This window comes from Notamacropus eugenii, chromosome 1 (assembly GCF_028372415.1).
Source record: "Notamacropus eugenii isolate mMacEug1 chromosome 1, mMacEug1.pri_v2, whole genome shotgun sequence".
NCBI classification, from domain to species: Eukaryota; Metazoa; Chordata; class Mammalia; order Diprotodontia; family Macropodidae; genus Notamacropus; species Notamacropus eugenii.
This window is the reverse complement of record NC_092872.1, coordinates 476,840,654-476,868,395: the sequence shown is the minus strand read 5'-3', so window position 1 is coordinate 476,868,395 and position 27,742 is coordinate 476,840,654. Positions and strand designations below refer to the sequence as shown.

General features: G+C 39.7%; 1 protein-coding gene across 2 annotated transcripts in view; it reads left to right on the top strand.

Annotated features, from left to right (window-relative positions):
- LOC140519443 (tyrosine-protein phosphatase non-receptor type substrate 1-like) overlaps nt 1–23,457 on the top strand; it is a 30,925-nt gene extending 7,468 nt beyond the window's left edge. The window contains exons 2-6 of one of the 2 annotated variants that reach the window (XM_072632421.1): nt 5,118–5,441; nt 15,164–15,268; nt 17,102–17,123; nt 17,906–17,942; nt 22,175–23,457. In XM_072632421.1, coding sequence (XP_072488522.1) covers nt 5,118–5,441; nt 15,164–15,268; nt 17,102–17,123; nt 17,906–17,942; nt 22,175–22,297 — 611 coding nt within the window. In that variant the 3' untranslated portion in view covers nt 22,298–23,457. The remainder of the gene's footprint in view (nt 1–5,117; nt 5,442–15,163; nt 15,269–17,101; nt 17,124–17,905; nt 17,943–22,174) is intronic. The other variant, XM_072632422.1, reaches the window with a different exon arrangement.
- The last annotated feature ends 4,285 nt before the right edge of the window (nt 23,458–27,742 follow it).

The window sequence follows — 27,742 nt, the reverse complement described above, 5'->3', positions numbered from 1 at the left end:
TTACTTATGAATCCATCTGGTCATCAGGATTTTTCTTAGTTCATTGATTGCTTGTTTGATTTCTTTTTCTAAGATAAGATTTTAAGTATTATATTTCCTCCTCTGTTAATCTGGATAATTTATATTTTTAAAATATTCATCTCTTTCATTTAGATTATTAAATTTATTGATATGTAATTGAACAAAATAGCTTCTAATAATTGCTTTAATTTCATCTTCATTAGTGGCAAGAGTTGTAAGTCTTTCAAAGTTGTTTTCCTTTACAATGTTTTGGTATGTCAATTGTTCTCCTGGTTCAGATCACTTGCATCAATTCATACAAGTTTTCTCAGATTTCTTTGAATTTGTCCCTTTAGTCATTTCTTATATGTAATCATGGGAAAGCTAGGTGGTGCAGTGGATACAACACTCACTAGCTGTGTCACCTTGGGCAAGTCACTTAATCCCAACTTGCCTCATCCTGGGTCATCTCCAGTTGTCCTGATGAATATCTGGTCGGTCGCTGGATTCAGATGGCTCTGGAGGAGAAGTGAGGCTGGTGACCTGCACAGCCCTCCCTCACTCAAAACAAAGTCAAGTGCTAGTCATGTCATCGTTTCTCTGATGGTATGGTCTTCTTCAGCAATGAAGGGCAAACATAACACGACAATATGTAATAATAGGCCATTATGTTCACAAACCATCATTTATTCAGCCATTCTTCATTTCATAGGCACCCACTTTGTTTCTAGATCTTTGCTACAACAAAAACTGCTGCTATAAATTCTTTTTTTATACATACAGATCTTTTCCCTCTGTTTTTGATCTCTTTGGGGGTATGTGCCTAGCAGTCCTGTCTCTGGGTTAAAAAGTATGTACAGCTTAGTGACTTTTTGGGAATAGTTCTAAATCATTTTCCAGAATGATCAAACCTTCTTAGTATACTGTGGAGACAATTAGGTCAAGAGCTTGTAAAGTTAGCAACATAAATATTATTTGTCTCGGTTAATGTTTAAAAAAAAATTCTTTTGTGGTCCATATTGTAAATGCTTTAAAAAGAAGTATCACCTGACCAAAGGTTTGAATTGCTTTATCTGTTATAAACTGTGTAAAAAATAAAAAAAATTAAAAAAAAATAAAAACAGAATGATCAAACCATTTCACAGCCCCACCAACTGGGCATTAGTGTGCTTGTCCTCCCACCTCCCATCTAAAAATTGTTATTGCTACCTGATGAGTATGAGTTAAAATTTCAGTGATGCTTTCATTTGCATTTCTTTTATTATTAATAATTTTTAATTTTGTATTAAGTTGTTGGTAGCTTAGATTTCTTCCCTGGAGAACTATCTGTTCTTCTCTTCTGATCTTTTATCTAATGGTGAATGACTATTGTCCTTATATATTTGTATCACTTCCCTATACATCTTGAATATCAAACCATTATCTGAAAAAAATTTTCAAAGTCCTGTTACTACCCTCATAATTCTCCCTAAATTAATTTACTTATTCGGTTCTGCTCATGCAGAAAAAAATAGTAACAAAAGTCATTTGGAAGAACATAAAGTCAATATCAATTTTAAAAAATGTGAAGGAAGATGGCCTAGCAGTATAATATCTCTAACTATGTTACAAAGTGATAATCATCAAAATAATCTGCTACTAAGAAATATAATGATGGATGAGTGGAATATATTAGATATACAATATGAAGAAATATAATGATGGATGAGTGGAATATATTAGATATACAATATGAATTAGATATACAATACAAAATGACCATAGTAATCTAGTATTTGATAAACCCAAAGATCCAAGCTTTGGGCAAGATCTCACTATCTGAAAAAAATACTACTGGGAAAAATGGAAAAGTTTGGCAGAAACTAGGCATTGACCATCAAGTTAAAGTCAAAATGAGTACATGATTTAAACATAAAGGGTGATACCATAAGCATAATAGAGGATCATGGAAAAATCTATGGATAAGGAAGAGTTTATTATCAAGATAGAGATGATCATAAGACATACCATGGATACTTTTATACTTTTGATTACATAAAATTGAAAAGTTTTTGTACAAAGAAAACCAATATAGTCAAAATTAGAAGGAAAGCAAAAAACTGGGGAGAAATTTTTCACAGCAATTTTTTTTTCTGATAAAGGGCTCATTTCTCCATTATATGGGAAAATGAGCCAAAATTTATAAAAACAAGAACCATTCACCAATCGATAAATGCTCAAAGGATATGAACATATGAAAAAATGCTCTAAATCACTAGTGATTAGAGAAATGCAATTCTGTGGTACCACCTCACACTAATATTTCAGAAAATGACAAATGGAGATGTGGGAAAATTGGGACACTAATGGACTATTTTTAGGGTTCTGAACTTATCCGACCATTCTGGAGAATAATTTGGAATTATGCCCAAAGGACTATAAAACTGTGTGTATATGAAATATACCCTTTGATCCAGCAATGGTACTACTACATTCCAAAGAGATTAAAAAAAACAAAAAGGAAAAGAACTTATATGTACAAAAAAAAATTATAGCAGGTCTTTTAGTGGTGGTAAAGAATTGGAAATTGAATTGATGCCCATCATTTGGGGAATAGCTTAACAAATTGTGGCATATGATTGGGATGGAATTCTATTGTGCTATAAAAAATGACAAGGAGGGTGGTTTCCAAAAACCTGTAAAAATTTACACGTAACTGATGCAAAAACTGATGGAGTAAAAACATTGTACATAGTTACAGCAATATTATAACAATGATTAACTGTGAAAGACTTAGCTATTTTGACCAAAACAAAGATCCAAAACATTTCCAAAAGACTCATAATCAAAAATGCTATCTACCTTGAGACAGAGAATTGATAACTCTGGGTACAGATTGAAACTTATTTTCTTTCACTTTCTTTTTCTTGGGTTTTTTTTTTTTTGGCAGCATGGCTAATATGGAAATATGTTTTGCATGACTCCACATGTATAATGAATACCATATAACTTGCCTTCTCAATGGGTGGAGGAGAGGAAGGAGGAAGGGACGAAATTTGAAACTCAGAAAATTTTTAAATGAATGTTAAACATAAAGAAAGTAATACTTGCATTCTTCCTTTTTTCATTTTATTATGATTTTCAGTAACTGATTATAAGATAGTCTGGAGAATTTACCTGGGAGCCCCACCAACCATTCTAGGTCAACCTCTGATCCAGCACTGAGTACAGAGTCTGACCCATAGTATACACTTAATAAATACTGGTTGATTGGTTAATCCCCCTGGTGATGTGATCATGGATAAGTCATTTCCCTTTTCTGGGCCTCAGTTCTCTCATCTGTAAAGTGAGGATAATAATAAACTCCCTCCTTCATACAACTAATGAGAAGAAAGCCCTTTGTAAACTTTAAAGCAATATAGAAATGTGAGTTATAAATGGGAGCTAATTCCTACTCCTTTTGGAAAGTTGGTGTAGTGACTAGAAGAGCCTGCTGAGATTGGAGTCAGAAACATCTGGATTTGAATTCTGCCTCTGATACTTATTAGCACTGCAAATCAGTGCTAGTTATTTTATCTTCATGTGTCTCAGGCAATTCTTTAGAATTTATCAGACTACTAAATAATAATCTAAGTTGTAGACTGATTGCCAGAGAGAGTTTATATACCTAGAGTTCCTTAGCCTGACACAGATTTTTCCTGTATTTTTTTTTAGGACCCTTACAGTTATAAAATTCTATGCCTTTACCATGTTTTGTCCTATTAATGGAAGAGGTTCTGGTTTGTAGGTTGAGAGGTCTAGTTGGGTTCTAGTCTAGGAGTTAACTCTCTTGAGTAAAGCTCTTGAACAAGTCACTTTCTCAGTGGGTCTGTGTTCCCTCTGTACAGTAAGGGAGTCAGATCTATATAGTATTTTCCAGTTCTAACATTATGTTCTAGAGGAACTTCCAGGCCTGATATTCCATTTCCTAGGACCTCTTCTAGACTGATGTTCCATATTCTAAGGCCCCATCCAGTTCTGATATTCTGTTCTAAAGCTCTTCCCAACTCTGACATTCTGAGTTCTATGGCCTCTTCCAGGCCTGACATTCTATATTCTAAGGACCTTCCAAATCTCTGACATTCTGTGGCTTACGTATTTTACCATTGTGGAGGATTAGTAAATATCCTTTGTTTACTTAGCAGTGACTTGAGCTTCTAGACCATCAGAAGGCATCTTGGAAGCCATCTGGTCCAACCATAGAAAGATACAAAAAAAAGGAAAAGCCAAGGGCTGGGCTGCCAGAGGTCATCTTAGTTTAGAGTCTAAAAAAATCATCTCTGTGGAAATCATTTTCCTCCTGCAGCTGTTCTATCTACAGACACAAATCAGGGCAAGTTTTTCAACTTTTCCTTGTTCGTCATAGCGGGGGAGCTTATGCCCACCTCAGAGGCAGATCCAAATGCAGGCCTCAAAGAATCACCAAATTCATCTCTCCTTAAGGGGTTTGATATTAACACTGACAAAGTCTCTGAGACAGAACTGACAAGTCAGATGGGCCTGCCATAGTAGCATAGAATCTTAGGTTCATCTTAGGCTCTCAGAATTAGAGTGTTATAACTAGAAAGCACATTAGAAAATAGAAAGCCAGAGCTGGAAGGGACATTAGGATATAGGACACAGAAGGTCAGAGCTAGACAAGAATTTCAGATGGTCTAATCCAAATGAATCCTTTTGATAGATGAAAAAACAAAAGTCCAGAGGGGTACTTCCCCAAACATGAGATCATAGATTTAGAGCTGGAAGGGACAATAGAGGCCATCTGGTCTAATCCCTTCATTTTCATAAATGAGGAACATGGCCTAGAGGCCTAAATAGATATGATGAGTCACCCCAGGGGACCCTGATAGTAAATGGCAGAGCTGAGATTCCAACCTGAGTCCACTCACTTTAAAATCCAGCCTCCTTTCCACTGTGCCACACTGCTACCCTGGTCAGTGGTAGTAGACCTAGACTCCAGCCCAAGTCTAATAATTCCTCAGACAAAGCTCTTTTCAATACACTGGAGATACGTCTAAAATAGAATGGAAAACCTTTCCCTTTTCTCCCCTGTCGTCTACTCCCCAAGCTAATTTCCCTTGGATTATTTTCTTTCTCAGATACTCAAAATGTGTCCATAGAGCAACCCTCCAGCCTTGTGAGAGCGACCATTGGAGGTTCAGCAGTACTGGAATGCAGATCAAAAACTGATCTCCCTGCTGGGCCAGTGAAGTGGTTTAAGGGGACTGGGCCTAATCGGGAGCTCATCTACAGTGACACAGGGTCATACTCCCGGGTCCAAAAGGTGAATAACACAAATCGTATGTTGGACATCCGCATAAGCAACATCACTAGCCAGGATGAAGGCGTCTACTACTGTATCAAGTTCAATAAAAACCCTGAGAATGAACTTGGCTCTGGGGGTGGCACCCGCCTCATTGTAGGTAAGTAAAAACCAAAGAAAGGCAAAGGAGTGCAGAAAGAGCTCCAGATTTGGACAAGGAGAGGCAACATCCCAAACCTAGCTCTGCTTTTTCGTACCTGTATGACCTTGGGTAAGGACTAGGGGCAGAGAACAAATGTCTCAGAAGGGTCTACTGCGTACCAGACAATGTGCTTTATAAAGATCATCTCATTTGATTCTCACAGCAACCCTGCAGATAGGAACTATTATTATCCTAATTTTAGAGATGAGGAAACTGAGGCAGATGAAATTAAGTGACTTACCCAGAGTCACATGGTAAATCTCAAATTGGATTTGAATTTGGGTCCTCTTGACTCCAGGCCTAGCACTTTATCCACTGCGCTGGTGTAGTGTAGTGTAGTGTAGTGTAGTATAGTGTAGGGTAGGGTAGGGTAGCGTAGTGGAATAGAGTGGAGTGGAGTGGAGTGGAGTGGAGTGGATAAAGAGCATTGCAAATGGAGTCAAGAAACCCTGGATTCAAGTTCTGCCTCTGACACTTATTAATTATGTGATCTGGGCAAGTTGCTTCCGGTAATTCTCTCAAACTTATCAGACGAGTCAATCTTAGTCTACTTAGATAAAGGCCAGTTGAGGGAGGGAGTTCACACACTATAAATTCCCTGTCCTGACACAGGTTCTTCCTATATTCCTGTTAGGACCTTTCCAGTACTGAAGTTCTGTGACTCTAAGACACTTAATCCTTTCTGGGCCTCAGTAAAATGAAAGGTTATACTAGATCACCTCTAAGATCCCTTATAACTCTGAATCTTATGGTCTCCTATAATCTATGAGTTCTCCTTCTCCACAGGCTCCAGATCCCAGTTTACCTTCCTGGGGATTCTTCCTCCTGTTACTACTCAGTCATCTAGTCAGCAATCGTGTGTACAAGGCATGTAGTATGCCCTAGGGATACTTTGAAAGGCAAAAACACCAGCCCCTAACCTCAAAGAGTTCATATTCTAATGGGAGGAGACAGCACACAAATAATTATGTATATACAAGATGTATATATACAAGTACAAATGGGAATTAGATCCAGAAAGAAGGCATGAACAGTGGGAAGACAGGAGAAGGTCTACTGAAATAGGAGGGATTTGAGCTGAGCCTTCAAGGAAGCCATCTATGGTTCTGCTAGGAAGCACTCTGCTTCTTGTACCTAATATTCTTGGGGGAAGGGGGTAGTTGGGTTCCCACCCTCTCTGGCAAGGAGCTCTTCTAGATATTTCTTGTGTTCCTTAACTTCCTGGCTATCACTTCTGGATCCTGGGGAAAGGTCAATGAATCACAGAAACTGAGAGTTGCAAGACGCCTTAAAGATAATCTGGTCAAATCCCAATACAATAGATAAAAACCCTCTGCTCCAGTGCCTAACAAGTGGTCATTAGCTCTTTACTCTTTTTTTATAGTTGCTATTTTTTGTTTTTGCATCATTTCCCTTCCCCCTCTCAAAGAGCCACCCTTTATTATAAAGAAGAAAAAGAATCAAAACGAAGCAACATAGCAGTGTCCCACACCCATAAACCCCATCCTCTGCAAAGAAAGGAGGCGCCTTCTCCTGTCTCTTCCTTGGGACCGATCTTGGCCATTATGATTTCACCACATTCAGTTCTGAGGTTTTTGTTGCTATTATTTTTTCTGTTTATGTTGTTGTGGTTATTACATAAGTTATTTTCCCAGCTCTTCTTTCTTCATGACTTCATAGAGGTGTTCCTGTGCTTCTCTGGGTCCACCACTGTCATCCTTTCTTACAGCAAAGTCATATTCCATTTTATTTGTCCCAAAGTTCTTCACTATTCTACAAATGATCTTTATGTTTCCAACTACATCATCTTGCCTTCTTGACAACAGGACGATAGGACTAAATTGTAATTCTAGGTAATGACAATGGCTGGTCTCCCAGAAAGTAGGTGATGGAGAGAGTATTCAAACTTGGGCTCCTCCTGAAAAGACTTACAAGAACTAACACAAAGTGAAGTGAGCAGAATCAGGAGAACATTGTGCACTGTAATAGTGATGCTGTATGATATACTATGAATGACTTAGCGATTCTCAGCAATACAATGATCCAAGACAATACCAAAGAATTCAAGATGAAAAATACTATCTATCTCCAGAAAAAGAACTTATAGAATCTTAATGCAGATCAAAGCATACTATTTTTCACTTCCTTTCTTTTTTCTCATTTTTTGGTCTGTTTCTTCTTTCACAACCTGACTATGTGGAAATATGTTTTACATGATTGTACATATATAACCTCTATCAAACTGTTTATTGTCTTAGGGAGGGGGGAGTTGAGAGAAGAAAGGAAAAAATTTGGAACTTAAAATTTTTAAAAACAATGTTAAAAATTCCTTTGATATGTTATTGGGAAAAAATAAAATATATATATTTTTTTAAAGTAGATGCAAATTCAGGTTTTTGGCTCCATTGAGCCATGGATTTGAATTAGATTCCTCCAATCTTTATTAACTGTGTAACTTTGGGCAAATTACTTTTTGAGCCTCAGTTTCCTCATCTATAAAGTGAATGGGAATTGAGGTGCCAAGACGGCAGAGTGAGGAAGGAACCCTCTGAAGCCTTCCTGAATTTCCCTCCAAAAAACTTGAAAACTGCCTCACAGCTGATTTAGGAGCAGGGGAAATAGCCTACTACCCTGGCAGGGAAGGTCTGTCTCACTGGGGTAGGAAAAGAGTGAGGTACTATAGCAGAAGCAACAGCCAGCCTCACAGCAGGGGCCTTCAGCAAGGTTCCAAGCCTGGGGCAATACACTTTTCCTACAGCAAGCCAGCACACCTGAGGCAAGGCAGCAATCTGGGCAGCACAACAAAGCCCCATCCCAGTGCCTCCAACCCCATTGCTGACCATTAGTGAGGCCCCAATCCTGGGGCCAGGCATTAGCAACTAAACCCTACAACCAGGGGAGGCCAGCAAGGAGGCTCCTCCTATAGTGCAAGCCAGCAACTAGGTTCTGAGGCCCAGTGAAAGCCAACAGCAAGATCCTGAGCCCCAGAACAAGAAGTCTGGGATGGTGCAGGAACAGAGCCCAACTCTCACATGAAAATACCAAGTCACAATATAGGCAAGAAAATAAAAGAAAAAATGAAAAAGAACTTGTCTATAAAATGTTACTATGGTGACAGGGCATATTGAGGCACAAACTTAGAATAGGACAACAGCATCAAAATGTCTATATATGAAGCCTCAAAGAAAAATGTAATTTGGTCTCAGGCCCAAAAAGACTCCTGGAAGAGCTTAAAAAGGACTTTAGAAAGCAAATTAGAGAAGAACAAGAAAAACTGGGAAACGAAATGAGTAGTGAAAGAGAACCATGAGAAAAACAAGCAATAGCATGGGAAAAGATATACACAAATTCACTGAAGAAAATGATATCTTAAAAATTAGAATTGGACAAGTGGAAGTTAATGGCTCCATGAGACATGAAGATATGATAAAACAAAATCACAAGAATAAAAAATGGAAGAAAAGTGAAATTTCTCATTGGAAAAACAACTGACCTGAAAAAAAATCCAAGAGAAATAATTTAAGAATTATTGGACTACCTGAAAGCCATGATAAAAGAAAGAACTGGACATCTTCAAAGAAATTATCAAGGAAAATTGCCCTGAATTGGAGGGCAAAATAGAAATGAAAAGAATTCAACAATTGCCACCTGAAAGAGATTCCAGAATGAAAACTCCTAGGAATATTGTAGCCAAATTCTAGAGCTCCCAGGTCAAAGGGAAAGTATTGCAAGAAGCCAAAAAGAAAAAAAAACCAAATATCGTGGAGCTAAGGTCAGGATTACACAGAATTTAGCAACTTTCACATTAAAGAAATGGAGGGCTTGGATTATACTATTCCAGGAGGCAAAGGAGTTAGGACTATAATCCAGAATCACATACGCAGCAAAGCTGAGTATAATCCTTCGGGGGGAAAAATGGATAGTTAATAAAAGAGAGGACTTTCAAACATTTCTAATTAAAAGACCAGAGCTGAATAAAAAAAAAAAATGATTTTCAAGTACAAGGCTCAAGGTAAACATAAAAAAGTAAAAGAGAAACAAAAGAGAGAAAGCATAAAAGATTCAAAAAAGTTAAACTGTTTTTATTCTTATGTGGCAAGATAATATCTGTAACTCTTAAGAGCTTTATTACTATAAAGGCAATTAGGAGGAGTAAACATGGAGAGAGAGGGTATGGATATGAGGTGACTTTGATAGGATGATACCAAAAGAACAAAATAAAGGGTTGAGAAAGAAGATTGCACTGAGAGAAGAAGGAAAGGGAAGACAGAATGCTGTGAATTATCTCATGAAAAAGAGGAATGAAAGAGCTATTATAACGGAGGGGAAGATGGGGGGATGGGCAAAACTTGAACCTTATTCTCTTCAGAATTGGCTCAAAAAGGCTATAACATACACACTCAGTTGGATGCAGAAATCTACCTTACCCTACAAAGGAGTAAAAAGGGATGGAAATAAGAGAAGGGGGGAGTGGAACTAATAGGAAGGAGGGTGGACTAGGGGAGACAGTGATCAGAAGTAAACACTTGTGAAGAGGGATGGGATAAAGGTAAGCAAGAGAAGGATAAATAAGGGAAAATAGAGTGGAGGGAAATAAAATGGAGGTAGATAGCAGAATGGATTAAAAAACAGAATCATACAACATGTTGTTTACAAGAAATACATTTGAAACACAGAAACATGCACAGATAAGGGGCTAGAGTAGAATCTATTATGTTTCAGCAAAAGCAAAAAAGCAAACAAACCAGTAGTAGCAGTCATTATCTCAGAAAAAGAAAAAGAAAAAAATTGATCTAATTAAAAGGCAAGGAAGGAAACTGTATCTTGCTGAAGGGTAACACAGAATAAGTAATATCAATACTAAATAAATATGCGCCAATAATATAGCATCTAAATCACTGAAGGAGAAGTTGAATGAGTTACTGAAGGAAATAGACAATAAAACTATACTAGTGGAGGACCTCAACTTTCCCCTCTCAGAACTAGATAGATCTAACCAAACAAATAAGAAACAAGTTAAAGAGATGAATAGAATTCTGGAGAAATTAGATATGATAGCTCTCTGGAGGAAATTGAATGGGAATAGAAAGGAATATGTCTTTTTCTCAGCAGTATATGGCACCTACACAAAAATTAACCATGTATTAGATCATAAAAACCTCACAGACAAGTGCAGAAAAGCAAAAATAGTAAATGTATCCAGATCTTAATGCAATAAAAATTATATTCAATAACAGCAATGGAAAGATAGGTGAAAAAAATCATTCAAAACTAAATAATTTGATCCTAAAAAGTAAGTGGGTCAAAGAACAAATCATAGAAACAATCTATAATTTAATTAAAGAAAGTGATAACAATGAGACAACATACCAACTTTTATAAAGTAAAGCCAAAGTGATACTTGGGGGAAAATTTATATCTCTAATTGCTTACATCATTAAAATAGAGAAACAGCAGATCAATGAATTGGGCACACACATAAAAAAAACTAGAAAAAGAACAAATTACAAATCCCAAATTAAACACCAAATTGGAAATCTTGAAAATCAAAGGAGAAATTAATAAAATTGAAAGTAAGTAAATCATTGAACTAAAAAATAAAACTGGAAGCTGGTTTCATGAAGCAAAAACAACAACAATAAAACAGATAAATCATTGACTAATTTGATTTTTTTAAAAAAAGAAGAAAATCAAATTACCAGTATCAAAAATGAAAGGAGTAAATTCACCACCAATGAAGAGGAAATTAAAACAATTATTAGGATCCATTTTGCTCACTTAAATGATCTGAATGAAATGGATGAATATCTACAAAAATATAAATTATCCAGATTAACAAAAGAAGAAATAGAATACTTAAATAATCTTAGAAAAAGAAACTGAACAAGTAATTAATGAATTTCCTAAGAAAAATATCCCCAAGAACAATTAATCCCTATCTTATATAAACTACTTGGGAAAATAGGCAAAGAAGGAGTTCTATCAAATTCTTTTTATGAGATAATTAAGGTGCTGATACCTATATCAGGAAGAGTAAAAACAGAGAAAGAAAATTATTGGCCAAATTTCCCTAATGAGTTTTGATGCAGCAATTTTGAATAAAATGCTAGCAAGAAGATTGCAGAAATATATAACAAGTATCATACACTATGACTAGGTGGCATTTATACCAGGAATACAAGGCTGGTTTGATATTAGGAAAACTATCAGTATAATTGACCATATCAATAACAAAATGAACAGAAATCAATATGATTATTTCAGCAGATGCAACCTTTGACAAACAATAACACCCTTCCTGTTAAAAACACTACAGAGCATGGGAATGAATGGAGCTTACCTTAAAACAAGTAATACTTATCTAAAACCATGAACATGCATAATCTGTAATGAGATTTGCTAGGTCTTCCCAGTACAATTAGGAGTGAAGCAAGGATGCCCATTATCACCTCTATTATTCAATATTGTGCTAGAAATGTTAGCTGTAGTGATAAGAGAAGAAAAAGAAATTGAAGGAATTAGAATAGACAATGAGGAAACAAAACTATCACTCTGCAAATTATATGATGTTATACTTAGAGAATCCTAGAAAATCAACTAAAACCTAGTGGAAATAATTAACAACTTTAGTAAAGTTGCAGGATACAAAGTAAACTCACATAAATCATCAGCATTTCTATATATTACCAACAAAGCCCAGCAGCAAGGGATAGAAAGAGAAATTCCATTTCAAATAACTAGACAATATAAAATACTTGGGAGTCTACCTGCCAGGACAAACCCAGGAACTATATAAACACGATTATAAAACACTTCTCACACAAATAAAGTCAAATATAAATAATTGGAAAAATATTAATTGTTCATGCGTAGGCCAAGCCAATATAATAAAAATGACAGTTCTAGTTAATTAAATTACTTATTCAGTGCCATGCCAATCAAACTACCAAAAACTAGAAAAAAATAATGGCAGTATTCATCTATAAGAACAACAGATCAAGGGTATCAACATAACTAATAAAAAAAAATGTGCAGGAAGGTGGTCTAGTCATACCAGATCTCAAACTGTATATAGTAATTATCAAAACTGACCAAGAAGTAAATTAGCTCTGGTGGATCAGTGGAATAGATTAGGTACATCAATAGTAAATAATTAAAGCAATCTAGTACATGATAAACCCAAAGATCCAAGCTTTTGGAACAAAAATTATTTGACAAAAACTTTTGGGAAGACTAGAAAACAGCATGGCAGAATTTAGGTATAGATCAGTATCTCACACCATATACCAAGATAAAGTCAAAATGGTTGCAAGGTTTACACGTAAAGGGTGCTATTGTAAGCAAATTATGAGAACATGGAATAGTTCATCTGTCAGTTCTATGGATAAGGGAAGAATTTAGGACCAAACAAGAGATAAAGAGCATTACAAAATGTAAAATAGATAATTTTGATTATAGAAAATTAAAAAGGTTTTGCATAAACAAAATCAATGCAACCAAAATTAAAAGGAAAGCAAAAAACTGAGGTGAGGGCAGGGATTTGCAACAAATATCTCTGATAAAGGCCTCATTTCTCAGTATACAGAAAACTGAGTCAAATTTATAAGAATACAAGTCATTCCCTAATTGATAAATGGTCATATGAAAAAATGCTCTAAATCACTATTGGTTAGAGAAATGCAAATTAAAACAACTTTGTGGTGCCACCTCACACCTATCAGATTGGTTACTATGACAAAAATATAAATTGTAAATGTTGGAGGGGATGTGGGAAAACTGGGACACTGATGCATTATTGATGGAGTTGAGAACTGACCCAACCATTTTGGAGAGCAATTTGGAACTATGTCCAAAGGGCTATAAAACTGTGCATACCTTTGATCTAGCAATGTCACTGCTAGTGCTATATTCCAAAGAGATTTAAAGGGGGTGGGGGCTATTTGTACAAAAATATTTACAGCAGTTCTTTCTGTGTTGACTAAGAATTGGAAATTGAGGGGATGCTCAACAATTGGGGAATGACTGGACAAACTGTGGTATGTGATTATGATGGAATATTATTGTGTTATGAGAAATGATAAGTGGGATGATTTCAGAAAAACCTGGAAAGATTTACAAGAACTGATGCAAACTGAAGTGAGAAGAACAAGGAGAACATTGTACACAGTAACAGCAATATAGTACAAGGAAGAACTATGACTGACAGCTATTCTCAGCAATACATGATCCAAGACAATCCCAAAGCATTCATGATGAAAAATTCTATTCACTTCCAGAGAAGGAATTGAAGTTGTCTGAAAACAGACTGAAGCATACCATTTTTCACTTTTTTGTTTTGTATAAAAATTGAATAATATGGTAATGTTTTACATGATTATACACGTATAACGTATATCAGATAGCTTACTATCTTGGGATGGGGGGAGGAAAGGAAGGATTAAATTTGAAACTCAAAACTTTTTTAAAAACTGCTTTAAATTGTTTTAACATGTAACTGGGGGGGGTTGCTTTTTAATGAGGCAGTTAAGACTTAATGGTCTTTTGAGTTCCTTTTTAGGTCTAGATCTTCAATACTATGAATAGCTCTGATTGTTCAGAAGTAATTTCATATGTTTAGCGTTAGCTCAAATCTACCCCAAACTTTTCTCTATTGGTCCTAATCCTACCCTCTTTTATCAAATAGAACAAATCTGTTCCCTCTGTGCCATGACAGCCTTTCAGACATTTAAAAATAATGATATTGTCTCCTCCCCCACCTCAGTCTCCTTTTCTTAAACATCTTCTCTTTTTTTTCCTCCAAATCTTCATATAGCATGGTCTTGAGGCCTTTCAGCAGCTTGTAGTTCCCCTTCTCTGGGCATGTCCCAGCTTATGAATCTCCTTCCTGAAATGTGGTGCCCACAGTTAAAGACAGGACCTCAGATCTGTTCTGAGTGAGACTATTACTTCCCTCATCCTAGATACCAGACTATGCAAACAGCCTGGCCTGATGATTGTCCCCCGTTCATGACTTTCCATCTCTGACCACTGGATCTTTGTACAGGCTGGTCCCTCCTCACCTCCACTTCATGAAATTCATACCTTCTTTCAAAGGTCAATTCAGGGTCACCTCCTCCAGGAAGCCTGTTCTGAACTTTCTAGTTGCTACTGTCCTCCCCCTGAAATGACTTTAAGTATATTTTGCACTTGATGGTCTATGTAAATGTTGTTATCTCCCTTAATAGAATTTAGCTTTCTTGAAGGTAGGAACTGTTTTGGTTTTAATCTTTGAATTCTGAGGTAAGTAACTCTCATAGGGTAGGTATTTATTAAATAAATGAATGAATATATTCATGCAGCCTAAAATAGAATTGGGTTTGGGTTTCCAAAAGTACCTACAGTACATATGGTTTATCTCACTTCCTCATTTTTCACCAGGCTGCATCAGGACTTACCACCCCAAACACACACACACACACACACACACACACACACACACACACACACACACATGCACACGCACATGCACAAACACACACACACATACACACACATGCATGCACAAACACACACATATACATGGACTATCTTTTGGTTTTTGCTTCTACTTGCATCCACAGTGCTTACCATAGTGCCAAGCATATAGTAGCCACTTAGTGGATGCTTGGTGACTGACTGTTTCCTGCCTCCCGTGGCAACAGGTGAATCCTCCAGTTCATCAGGCATCCTCATCGCTGCCACAGCCGGATCTGTGTCCTTCATCCTCATCCTCTTAGTCTTCTGCTGCTACTTCAAGAGACAGAAAGGTGACAACTGATTTTCTAGGGTTCCAGAAGGCTCAGTGTTGGGGATGAAATATTGTGAGTCAAGGTAGAAGTGAGAGGGAGAGCACAGCACTGCGAGCAATAGAGCAATTCCTCTCACCTGGGCAGATCTACTGGCTTTGGGTGGGGGTGGGAGGAGGAGTGGAGGGATCAAATCTGTGGTTCTGTCCATGTAGGGAACTCTGAGGGAGGTCTTTCTTCTATCAAGGAGGGGCAGCCCCTTCTCTGCAATTTATAGCCCTGCCACCCAATTTACCTTCCCAGGCTCACAGGGCCAGGATGTGGCAGAGGCAGGATGCCAACCCGGGTCTCCTAATAACGAAGACAACTCCATATCCACTATGCCACCTGGACACCTATCATTTCATTGTGGTGCAGTGGAAGATGCTAGATTTGTAGTCAAGAGACATGGGTTCAGAGGGAGGGTCAGTGACAAAAATCTTGTAAAAATGAATACTCCAGACTATCTTTACATATAATTGGGGGAAAATACTATTTAAAAAAAGACATGGGTTCAAAGCCTGGCTTTGCCACTTATTGCCTGTGCCACCTTGAACAATTCTCTTCACCGTTCTATATCACACCCTCATCTGTAATATGAGAGGGTTGAGCTAAACAACCTTAAAGGTTTCTTCTGGCTTTACAGCTACAACCTCATTTGAGTCTCACAGTAGCAAAAGCTCACTCACAATAGCCCTGGAAGGTGAGAATTGGGCAAGGATTATTATCCTCACTTTACAGGTGAGGAAAGTGAGGCCCGTGACAGGTTACCTTGACCATGATCTCCTCAATAGTAAGTGTCCAAGATGGGATTCGAACCCTAGGTTTTTTTGACTCCCTAGTTGCCAGCATTCTATCTACTCTGTCACACTCTGTCTAGATAAAGAACAAAGTGTTACCTAGAACATAGAATGTCAACTTGCAATGACCCATAAAGCACAAAATGGAAGAACTGGAAGTAGTTCCCAGTCAAATTTCCTCATTTTACAAAAAAATGGGAAGCAAAGGCCACTCTAGCTACCCTAAAACTTGGCCCCAGTTCTTTTGATCTCCATCTACAGGCATCTTTCTTTTCTCCTACCCTCTCTCTAAAGAAAGGCAAGTGTCTATGAGGCAGTTGGAGAGACCTCTGAATTTGGAGTTAGAAGACCTGAGTTCAAATTCTGCATGAATTTGCACACAAGCTGTGTGACCCTGGGCAAGTCACTTAACATCTCTAGGCCTCAGTTTCCTTATCTGTAAAATAGCATTATAAAAGCATCTACTTCTCAGGGTACATTGTGAGGAACAAATGAGATAGTACTTGTAAAGTGCTTTTCAAGTCTTAAAGTATTATTATCTTGTGGGGGTTGGGGGGAAAATCCCATTGTGAGTTCTTCCTTAGTCTCCCACCCCCAGGATGTATTTATACCTATAGAATCAGCATCCAAGAGTAGTTCTGAAGTGGAAAAGGAATTATGGGAGTAGTATGGCCTGGAATGGGTGGGAAGGATGTATGTGGTGTGAAGTAAGTCTTTAATATAGTCAGAGAACTGGCCCTAGTCCTAGATGTGGGGGATTACTAGATGAATATATGTATAGGAGCCTTGGGGTAAATTTGGCTTTTTTTAGTACCAGCTGGGGGTACCCACCTGGAGACTCCCCGGGTCCCTGCCTGAGATTCTCTTTAGCAGTGTCTAGAGTTGGGGTGGCTCCAAAGCTTGGGCCCAACAGCTACCATCACACTTTGCCATTCCTTAGAAGGGTTCAAAAACCATTCTGACACTGGCCTGTGCCAAAAGTCTAACACTATCTCTTTTTCTTTTCTCCATCTAGGTCCAAGCCGATGTTTGGCCAGGTTTGTATGTCCTAGGTACTGGATGATGCCCCATCCCAAAAAGGAGTTTGCTTTCTCCTTCACATGCCTGCCTTCTTCCCAGGGAAAAGTTTCTACCGCTGGTCCAGATAATTTCCCAAGACAATACATTTCCCAAAATTCTTGACCCAAGGTCACAATACCCCTAGCCTGGACACATGCTCCTCCAGGGTCTGTCCCCAGGAGGCCCAACCCTGTCTGAGGAATGTGAAGAGCTGGTATTCACACCTTATCACTGCAGCTCCCTATTCTCAAGAAAAGAAACAAAGCTTAAGCCACAGAGGGAGGTCATCTGTACCTGGGAATAGAAGAACAAAGACAAAAAACATTCCCACTTTAATATATGCAACTTTCTGAGATGAAAGAAAATGACAAACAGTGCCCAGAGAATTCCACTGGGCATTATAAAGCGTGTATTCTAATCACTCAGTCACTTTCCCTTCTCTGAGCCTCAGTGTCTTCCTCTGTAAAATCAGAGTACTGTCCTAGATGGGGCCATCCATTCTATGCCCTGTGCCTAAAGTTCCTTACAACTTTGACAGCCTATATCAATTTTCTAACCTTTTGTGTAGTGATGATCATGCCCTAATTATAGAGGAAGAAACTGTGATCTAGTGAAATTAAGTGGTATGTCCAAGTTACCAGAGCAATTCAGTGGCAGAGCTGGGATCAGGAGAAAACCTTCCTTGGCACTCCTTCAAGTGGGGCAGATCAGAAAAATTAATTTTATTTTGAACTTGGTTCCATCTTCCTCTCTCCTTTAGGCCAGAAGCCTCAAAGAAGAACCCGTCACAGGGAGAGGTAAGGGCTTGATTGGGATGCCCCATGAAAGACATGGGTGAAGTCATCACTAAGCAACTATTGAGCATCTGCTTTGAACATAGCCCTGTGCTAAGTATTCTTAAGGGAGAGGTTAAAGAGAAACTGGGGGCTATAGTATCTCCCCTCACAGAGTGTCAAGTCCAATCAGGAAAAAAAGAAGAGTATATATGTACACCCATCTGGTAAGGTTTAGAATATTTATTAAGGCACAGACTCCAGAAGTTAGGGAGTTTAATTCAAAAGGAAACTAGAGATAGATAAGGTATAATCAGGGAAATCTTCCTGGAAGAGGCAGGATATCAGAGAAGAAAAATACAATTAGTCTAAAGGTTCTCTAGTCTAAAGGTTCTCTAGTCTACTATGAAGAATGTGTCATAGACCAATATGTCACAGACTAGGCCAAAAAGTCAGACTAGAAAGTCTCAGCTGGGAGGGTCCTTACAACACAGACTGTCAGAGCTAGAAGGGACCTTAGTGATCACTTAGTCCAATGATTTCATTTTTTCAAATGAGAAAACTAAGTCCCAGAAAGAAATTACTTGCACCAGGATTCACTGCCAACTAGATGATCTCTATAGTCCCTTCTAGCCCTGCTTCTATGAGTCTAGGATATTACCTGGATATCCAATGAGTTCCTCTATACATATGTACATGTGCGTACACATGCACATATACGTACATCATATACATGCATACATATATAAGTGTGTGTCTCCTTCCTCACTTTTCTACGGACAAGTCTGGCTCCTGATCCATCCATATCTTTCCCCTGAAAAACTCATTGCCTCCAGAAAATCTTCCCTGAAGATTCACATTTAAGGATTAATTGATTCTGATCAGGTCTTGACACTGTTCGACCACTCAGCTGTCCAAATGGACTTGAGTATGCAGCACTTAGTAACCTGTCATTGTATATAGTTGTCGATCATACTGGAAATTTCGAGCACTAGATCAGCAGTCAGGAGACCTGGGTTTAAATCTAGGTTCTGCCACTGACTCACTGTATGACTTTAATTAAGTCCCTTCTCCTCTCTGGGCTTCCATTCACTTCTCTGTAAAATTAAAGTATTGAACTAGATGGTCCCTAAGGTCCCTTCCAGATATGGTATTCTATACATTTTGGCCCTAAATGCTCTAATCTTATAAGACAGGAGCAGCTATCAGAGGATTCACAACAGGGCAGTCATTCCCTTTCCCCTCCTCAGTCCATTGACTAGGATGGGACTATTCCTCCCAACAGCTTTACCATCTTCAGAGATGGTGGGGGGAGAGTGACGCAATGCTCTCAGGAGGATAGAAGGGATGGGGGAGGGGAGTGGCAGCTTTGTTGGTAAGTGCCTTCCCCATCTCTTCCTCTGGACTGAAGGTACCATGGTGACGGGTGCCATGGAAACTGGCAAGCTGGAGGGAGGCCAGGGCATCCCACAGTGACAATCAGCAACCCACGTGCCATGGTACTGACCTCCCAGGGGTCCTGCCCAGAGCCCTTGGGCCGGCTCAGGGGCCAGCCTGGTCGCTGTTCCTATGCACCTTGCCTAATAGGGGTCCTTTGACAACTGATCACATGTATTTCTCCCTGGTCAGACTCAGTCATGGATGTAGCAAAGGGAAGACTCTTCCCCAGGGGGCTTGCTGAGTTGGGAGCTAGATGATTAAAGGAATCACAGAATGCCAAAAGTAGGAGGGCCCTTACAGCACAAAATATCAGAGCCAGAGGTAACGTTGTTGTTATTTTGTCGATTAGTCCCATCAGACTCTCTGTGACCCATTTAGGGTTTTCTTGGCAAAGATCCTAGAGTGGTTTGCCATTTTCTTCTCCAGCTCATTTGATAGATGAGGAAACTGAGGCAGAGTTAAGTGACTAGCCCAGGGTCACACAACTAGTATCTGAGGTCAGATCCACTGTACCACCCTGTTGCCCTTAGAGGTAACTTTAAAGACCATCTAGTCTAACTTTCTGTTTTATTTACTTGTTTATTCATCTCTTATTTATTCATTTATTTATCTATTGATAGATTAATTCATTTATTTTTACAGGTGAGAAAATTAGGTCCTTGAGAAGGAGACTAACTAAATTCACACTGTGTAGCAGTGGCAGTCAGGACTTGAACCCAGATGTCCCCACATTTCATTCTACTCTGCCAAGGGGTCCAACTTAAGTACTCCTTGTGTCCACATTTAGCTCCCTTCAGGGCAGACTCCAGAGGAAACAGAGCAGACCCCAGCTGCTTCCATGACCCCAGCAGAAATCCACAGGAATCTAATGTTTGAGAGCCCTACACATGGCAGGACTGATGAGTAAATGCACCCCAAAGGTCTGAAGAGTCACCCACCCTGGCCTCTATATGAACTCATGGATTATCTGGTCTCTCATTCAGTGCCAGGATACCACCCATGGCTGCACAGAAATCCAGCTCCTTCCACTGAAGCAGAGGCTTTCAAGTTATTTTCAGTGACTTCCTCCAGTAAGCTCAACAGGAGCTCTGAATAGTCTTCTGGGGAGCCTGGTCATTGGCAATAGCTTTTACACAGTCACTAGCACTGGGCTCGGAAAGCCTGAGGCATCATAGATCATAAGATTTAGAACTGCAAGGGACCTTAGCTCACCTAATTCCACTGTTTCACTTTCCAAAGGAAGAAATTAAAGCTGAGAATAAGAAATTACTTACTCAAGGTCACACAGGTGGTGGGTGAGCTTTTACAATCCTTTACAACCTGGCCCCTACTTAACCTTTCCATCTCCTTAGAAGTGGCTCTGTCCTACATTCCATGGGCCAGCCAAGCCATGGCTGCAGCAGGTACCCCACCTGTCTCCGGGCCCGCACTGATCCCACCTGCCTGGAATGGGCTCTCTCCTCAGCCTCCACTTTGTAGAAATTCTTCCTATCTTTAGGAGATGCTGCTCCCGCACCACCTTCTACACTGAGCTTTCCTGGATTCCCCCATGCCCTCCCTCACTAATTACCCTGAATTGATTTTACATTGATCACGTACATGTGAGGGAGTGATGATACATTTCACGTTGTCTTTCCTAATAGAATGGAAGTTCCTTGAGCGCAGGAACTGTTTCCTTTTAGTCTTTATATTCCCAACACCTAGCCTGAAGCTTGGCACAAAGCTAGCATTTAACAATTGCTTGTTGATTCATTATATGGTGCCTCAAAGAGTGAGTATTAATTAATTCATCCTTAGTGAATATTAATTCATCTTTAGAAGGGGAGTATGGGTCCTGTCATGTCCTTCCATCCACAGAATGAATGCCTAGAAAAGCTGTCATTTGTGACCTTGGGAAAAGCAATCCACTTCCATGGGCCTCAACTTCTTCATCTGTAAGAACAGGGAGTTAGACTCTGGGACTTCTAAGGCTCCTTGCAGTTCTAATTCTCACGACCTGTGATCTTAGGAGATGACTAAGTCACACAAAAAGGTAGAGTTTGGGTCCTGGCCTTAGCTTTCCTAAAGACCAGACAGGAATGTGCCATAGCATTTAGTACTCTGACAGTGGCTGAAGGGGTCCACAGCCATCTGTCTTCTAGTTAGAATAGAAAAGCCTGGGTCCCTGATATTGAGAGGATGAGAAAGGGGGAGAAAGGAGAGGCATAAAGGTCAAGAAAGCAAGGGGAAGATGTGATTTGGCAAAAGGAATGGAGGAGATTCAAGGCATTTCCAGGTCATTCATGATCCCCCTCTGGCTGACAGGGGAATGGGCTGAGAGATAATACATAGCTTCATAACCATCCTTGTGTCAATGCAGATGTGGGAACAGAAAGTGTCAGGGAATAAAATTATAGTATTCTTTTGTGATTCTTCTGAAATTGGGACTTCTTTGGCTCTTCTTCCCACCCTGGCCCACAGACTTATAGGACATGAAACCTAGAATGCCCAGAGCCAGAAGACATCTAACAGAATGGCAGAGTAGAAGGAACCCTGACTTTGGGGCCAACAGACCTGGGTTCACATCCCACCCTAGATATTCAATATCTCTATGATCTTGAACAAGTATTTTAAACTCTAGGTTGAGGCCATCTCTTCCAATGCCCAAGGTCATTGAATGAGGCAGGCCTGAGAGGAATGAATCATGTTTTGTTTTTTTAATATACACTTACATACCTTATCCATATAGATTTTGGCTTCCCCAGGAAGATGCACCTAATTCCTCCTCCCTTCCCCCAAACCTCCTTACCAAAGCCTTTTTTTCTTTACCTTTCCAGCCAACCAGAAACAATGAAATTGTATATGCTGATCTCCAACCCATTGGGGAAAATTCTCAGTCTGTGAGCCCAGCAGAGAGGAAGGGTCTCCATTCTGAGTATGCCACTATTCATGTCCAATAATTGAGACCCAGCGGAATCAACCCCAACGAGGACGGAAGGAACAATTTCCAGGGAATACTGAGGACTCTCCAGTTCCAGGCAGAAAGAAGAAAGTTGAAGATTCTTTCAGGGACCTGAAAATAAAGCCATGGGGATCAGTGAACAGTAGAACCTGCGTAGGAGGCCCAAGCCTGCCGGTTACTAGGCTCTGTCGTTGTAGGCAACTCCCTTTCCTTCTCTGGTCCTAATTTCCTCATCTGTAAAATGAGGATAACAATCCCGCAACTTCTTACCTCACCAAGCTCAAATGCAGTAACCAAAGTAAAGCCCTTTGTAACTATGAAACCCTACATCAATACTGTCTCTCCCTTCTGGAAAAAAATTGTATTAATAGTCCCCTGGGAGCCCCTCATCTTCTTCCAGTAGCTTTGAATCTGTGCACCCCTACTTCAGCTGGGGTTCCAGGTCTCCTCAGATCTTTTGACCTTGGTCTAGAACTCACCACTAATACATGCATAAGGATCCCTGCTGGCTGCATATTGACTTAGCTTTAAAATGCAACATTATCTGTTTTATAGTACTTTTATTTACTTTGTTAAATTTCACCATTACAGTTTTCATCTGGTGCAGGTCACACTCAGGAAGTGACACCTCTGGCCTATGAGCCTAAAACGACACAAAAAGCTCTCTGGAGTTTACTCTAGGAAGAGAAACACTTGAAGGAGATCGATCAGAATAGACAACAGGGGAATTCTTAGCTCAATAACAAATTGGCCGGTCTAGCACCAGGTTGAACTATTAAACACAAGTGATCTAGGGCCAACAGGGGAATCCCTAGACAACATACAAAACTATCAGTAACAAACTCTACATGGTAACAATTGAGTCCTTAACAACAATCCTAAATATAGGTAACATGAGAGGCAGTTTGGTATAGTGGATAGAGAGGGGGCTTCAGAGTTGGGAAGACCTGAGTTCAAATTCCAGCTCCACCTATACTGGCTATGTGCCCCTGGGTGACTCACCTAACTTCTGAGTGCCCCTGGGCATTTCTCTAAAACTAGTATCAGCTTTATTTATCTCTATTATTTTCATCTGCTTTTTTCAAGGGAGTTCCTCACAAGAACAAAATCATATGACCTGTTAAAAAAGTAAATAAATAAAGCACACAAGGAATCCTATAGACTGGCACTGGATCACCTTTCTTAAGCCCAGATGGGCATTTGTAGATGGCATCCACAGGGGGTGTGAAGAGTGCAGGGAAGGACTGCCAAGCAAGGTCTTTGCTACTCAGTACGCTACCTGATCAGAGCAGCTGTAGGTCAGCAAGCAAGGCCAGGAGGGCATCCCGCAGTGCCCGGGGAGGGAAGAAAAGTAGAAGTAGAGTCATCCAGCCCCTTCTCCCTTCACAGCTGCAGAATAATAAGAGGGAAGGTCAAAGTCCAGAGAAACTGCCTGCTGTTTTCTGTTACACAAGGTTCCATCAATCTGCTCCACTATCTTAGAAGACATATAGTGCCATTGAAAGTTCTTCCAGCAGAGTCAGGTCAGAAGGGAGAGTGACCCCCATTAAATTAACAGAGCCATCTCCCTCCTCATGGACCCCTAAGGCATATCTATGTATAGTTTCCAGGAGACCTGTGAACTTAGATAAGAAAAAAAACAACAACCCTACATCTTTATTTCAATATAACTAGTTTCCTTCATAATCCTACATATTTTATTTTATGCATTTTAAAACCAGTATTCTGAGGAATCCAACATGCCTAAAATAGAATACATTAAGATTACAAATCAAACCATTATTCTGAGGAGTACATAGGCTTCACTTAGACTGCCAAAGTTATCCATAACACAAAAAAGATTAAGAATCCCAGGCTACAGTATTGAATCAAGATAATCCTGCGCTGTGTCTCTGCTAGGAAGGCATCCCCTGAATTGGTGACCCATGGAGAAATATTCCTGTGCTGACTAGGTAGGAAGGAGAGAGACAGGCTCTTTACTGCTGCCCTTCCTGTTTACACAGCCAGATGGGATTAACTATAACACTGTAAGGGACAGTGGAACTAAGGACACTTGGGAACACTCTCCCCATTCATGAGTTGTTATCCATCATCATGCCCACCATGTTACCAAAGATGAAAGGACCTGGGCTTATCCAGTAACACATGTACCCTTAACTCAAGGACAGGAACCTTCTCTGGAAGAGGAAGGGAGTAGCTGTGTCTCCCTCCCATTGGAAATTGCTATGTGAGAGAGATCAAGAAGAGGGCAATGAGGACTTCCAAGGAATCACATGACAATAGTGCAATAAAGCATACTAAAAATATCACCGATTTGGAGTCAGAAGATCTGGGTTCAAATCTCACCTCTGATACTACTTGTGTGACCTTGGGAAGATCACTCTCTGGATCTCAGTTTCTTCAACTGTAAAATGGGGTTCAGGTGGACAAGTTGGCCTTTGAGGTCCTTTCAGTTCCAAATCTATGGCCCTATAAATTTTTAGCCCTGAAGCTTCTGTCCACCTTCCATGAGGGGCAAGAAACTTTGGGTGTTAAACATTTTTCTTTCCCCACTCATAGGCTATCTCAAAGGAGGGTTTAATTATTAGGTAGCAACCTAATAGAAAGAAAAGTCTTATTTCCATCTTCCTGGGATCTAGGCACACCTTTCACCAAAGAGTAATTTGCCAGTAGATATGATTAAAAAAGATTTTTTTTTTTTTGCTCCAGATCTTTGATTTCATTAGCATGAGGAACTACTAGGTATGAAAACTTCCTCCACTCACATGGATCAGTTAATCAATAAACATTAATCTTTGTGCCAGGCACTGTACTAAGGGCTAGGGATACAAAAAGGGGCAAGAAATAGTCCTTGCCCTCCAGGAGCTTCCAATCTAATGGGGGAGACAACAGGAAAACAAATATATACAAAAATAAATAGAAAATAACTAAAACAGAGAAGGCACTGGAATTAAGAGGGGTTAGAAAAGGCTTCCTGGAAAAGATAGGACTTTAGTTGGGATTTAAAGGAAGCCAGAAGGGTCAGTAGAACTTTGTTTTGGTCACAAGGATGGTGAGTGTGAATGACTCAATGCTCCTTATTCCTACTAATTAAAAAAATTGTAATTCCAAGTGCACATCTTATATAGGAGGTGGGTCAGAAACCCCATTCTATTTCTCTACGGAAAATAGAATCACTAACCAATCAATAAATTTATTGAAGACCTATTGTGTGCCCAGTCCTGTAGGGGATACAGAAAAGGAAAAGACATGGGTTTTGCCTTCAAGAAATTCAATCTAGTGGGGAAATAATATATACACACTTGAACCAAAGATCAGAAAGACTGAATTAAAGGCAAGCCCTTAGTTTGAGGCCAAGCCCGTCGTGAACTTGACCTTGTCCTTTCTCTCGACCTTAAAAATCATCATCTATAAAAATGGAAAGGTTAGAATAAATGGCTCCTTCCAGCTCTAACAGGGTGACAATATTGTATAATGAAAAGATCATGACCTAGTTCTAGAATTATAAGGACCTAGGGTAAAGTACCGGCTCTGATCTTTACTAATCAACCTCCATGAGTCTTGATTTTTTCATTTGTAAAACAGGGAGTGAGAATTCTTGTACTTCTATCTCCAGGGCTTGCTACAAGGAAACATTTTGTAAAAGCCTTAATCAGTCATTCAGTCCACAGGTAGTTATTAAGACCTACTATGTACCAGGCACTACATTAGACCCTGGGAACACAACTACAAAGAATGACATAATCCCCACCCAAAGTGCACTTACAGTCTTAAGATGCTAAAGGAATGCAACTATGATGATGAAGATGATGATGGTGGTGTGAAAAATAGCTCAGCCAAAACTCAATCTACAAGCTCTTTCCATTACATTTTATTCCCCTCCCTTCTGAGGTTATCAATGTATGACCTCATCCATCCAATGGCCTTGTGGAGACAATGACCCCCAGAGGAATAACACTTTTTTTTTTCACCAACGGGTATTAAACACCTACTGGTACAGAGCCTTGTGATGGCAATTAGAGAACATACAAAGCTTAGGTAAGATACCATTCCAGCCCTTGTGGAGCTCTTAATCTAGTAAGAGGATGCCGTCAAAGGTAACTATCATATAGAGCATTCCATACTAAGAACATCAAAGAGGTGAAAGAGAAACGCTCTGAGGTCTGACAAGGAAAGTCATCACTGAAATCAGGGTCAGGGGAGTAGTTACTCCAAAGGTGAGAATTATAAAATAGGCCACTGGAGCCAGCGTCCCTCAAGTTACACCATGTAGTGAGCTGAGCATTTCTTCCATTCACAGAACAAGCCTTGCTAGTGAGTAGTAATCTTGGGGGAAGAGGAGGGAAAAAGAGAGGAAATAGTTCCCATTTCTCTGAAACTTTAAGTTGTCCAAAGCACTTTTCCTACAATAGATTTATGAGGTTGGTAGAAAAAGCATTATTATCCCCATTTTACAGATGAAATTACTGAGGCCAAGTCAATCTGAATGACTTTGTCAAGGGTATCAGATCAAAGGTTGGCTCCCAAGACTCCTGTTCTCAAGTTCATTGCTCTTTTCCTATCACATTTTATCATCCTCGCTTTACAAGGACACCAAGGCCAAGAGAGAGCTAAGTGGCTAACTACTTAGCCAGTTGCAGCAGAGTTGGGATTACAATTTATGGTCTCAGATTTACCCCCAGGTTACACAGAGAATGAACTGAAAATGGAATTCAGTTGGCATAGTGGATACCAGGAAGACTCATCTTCCTGAGTTCAAATCCAGCCTCAGATACTTACTAGTTGTGTGAGCCTGGGCAAGTTACTTTACCCTGTTTGCCTATTTTGTCATCTATAAAATGAGCTGGAGAAGGAAATGGCAAAGCACTCCAGTATCTCTGCCAAGAAAACTCCCAAATGGGGTCACAAAGAGTCAGAAAGGCCTGAACAACAACACACTGACTCCAATATGGCAATGACCTGGAGTGAAAGTCCCCAGCTCTGTTTTCCCAACTTCTACAACACCTTCTGTGTCTGAGGCACTGAGGCCCAGGTCAGCAAATCTTGAACAAGGCAGAGCTTTCCTCCCTGCCTCCCTGAGCCCAGTCTGGGACTGCCCAGAAACACAAGTCTGGCCTGTCCCCTTGCTCCCTCTCACTCCCCACCCCAGAGACAAGGGCTCCTTCCTGAGAGATATTCTGCCTGAAGGTCAGAGGAAAAGGACAGGTTGTCTCTCTGATGCATGAAGGATGGGGGAACTGGCTTCCTCCCTTGAAAAATCCTTTTCAGTTTCCACCAGGGCCATTCCCAAGCCACTAAGCGGCAGTTGCCAGGTAAAGACTTCCTGAGAACAGATTGATTTCCAAGGGCAGCTGAGAAAAGTCGTATTAAATGTGCAAATTGCTGTAGCAGCCCCCTTGATGAGCCCACGTGAGGCAGCCTCCTGCTCAGTGAAGATGAAACA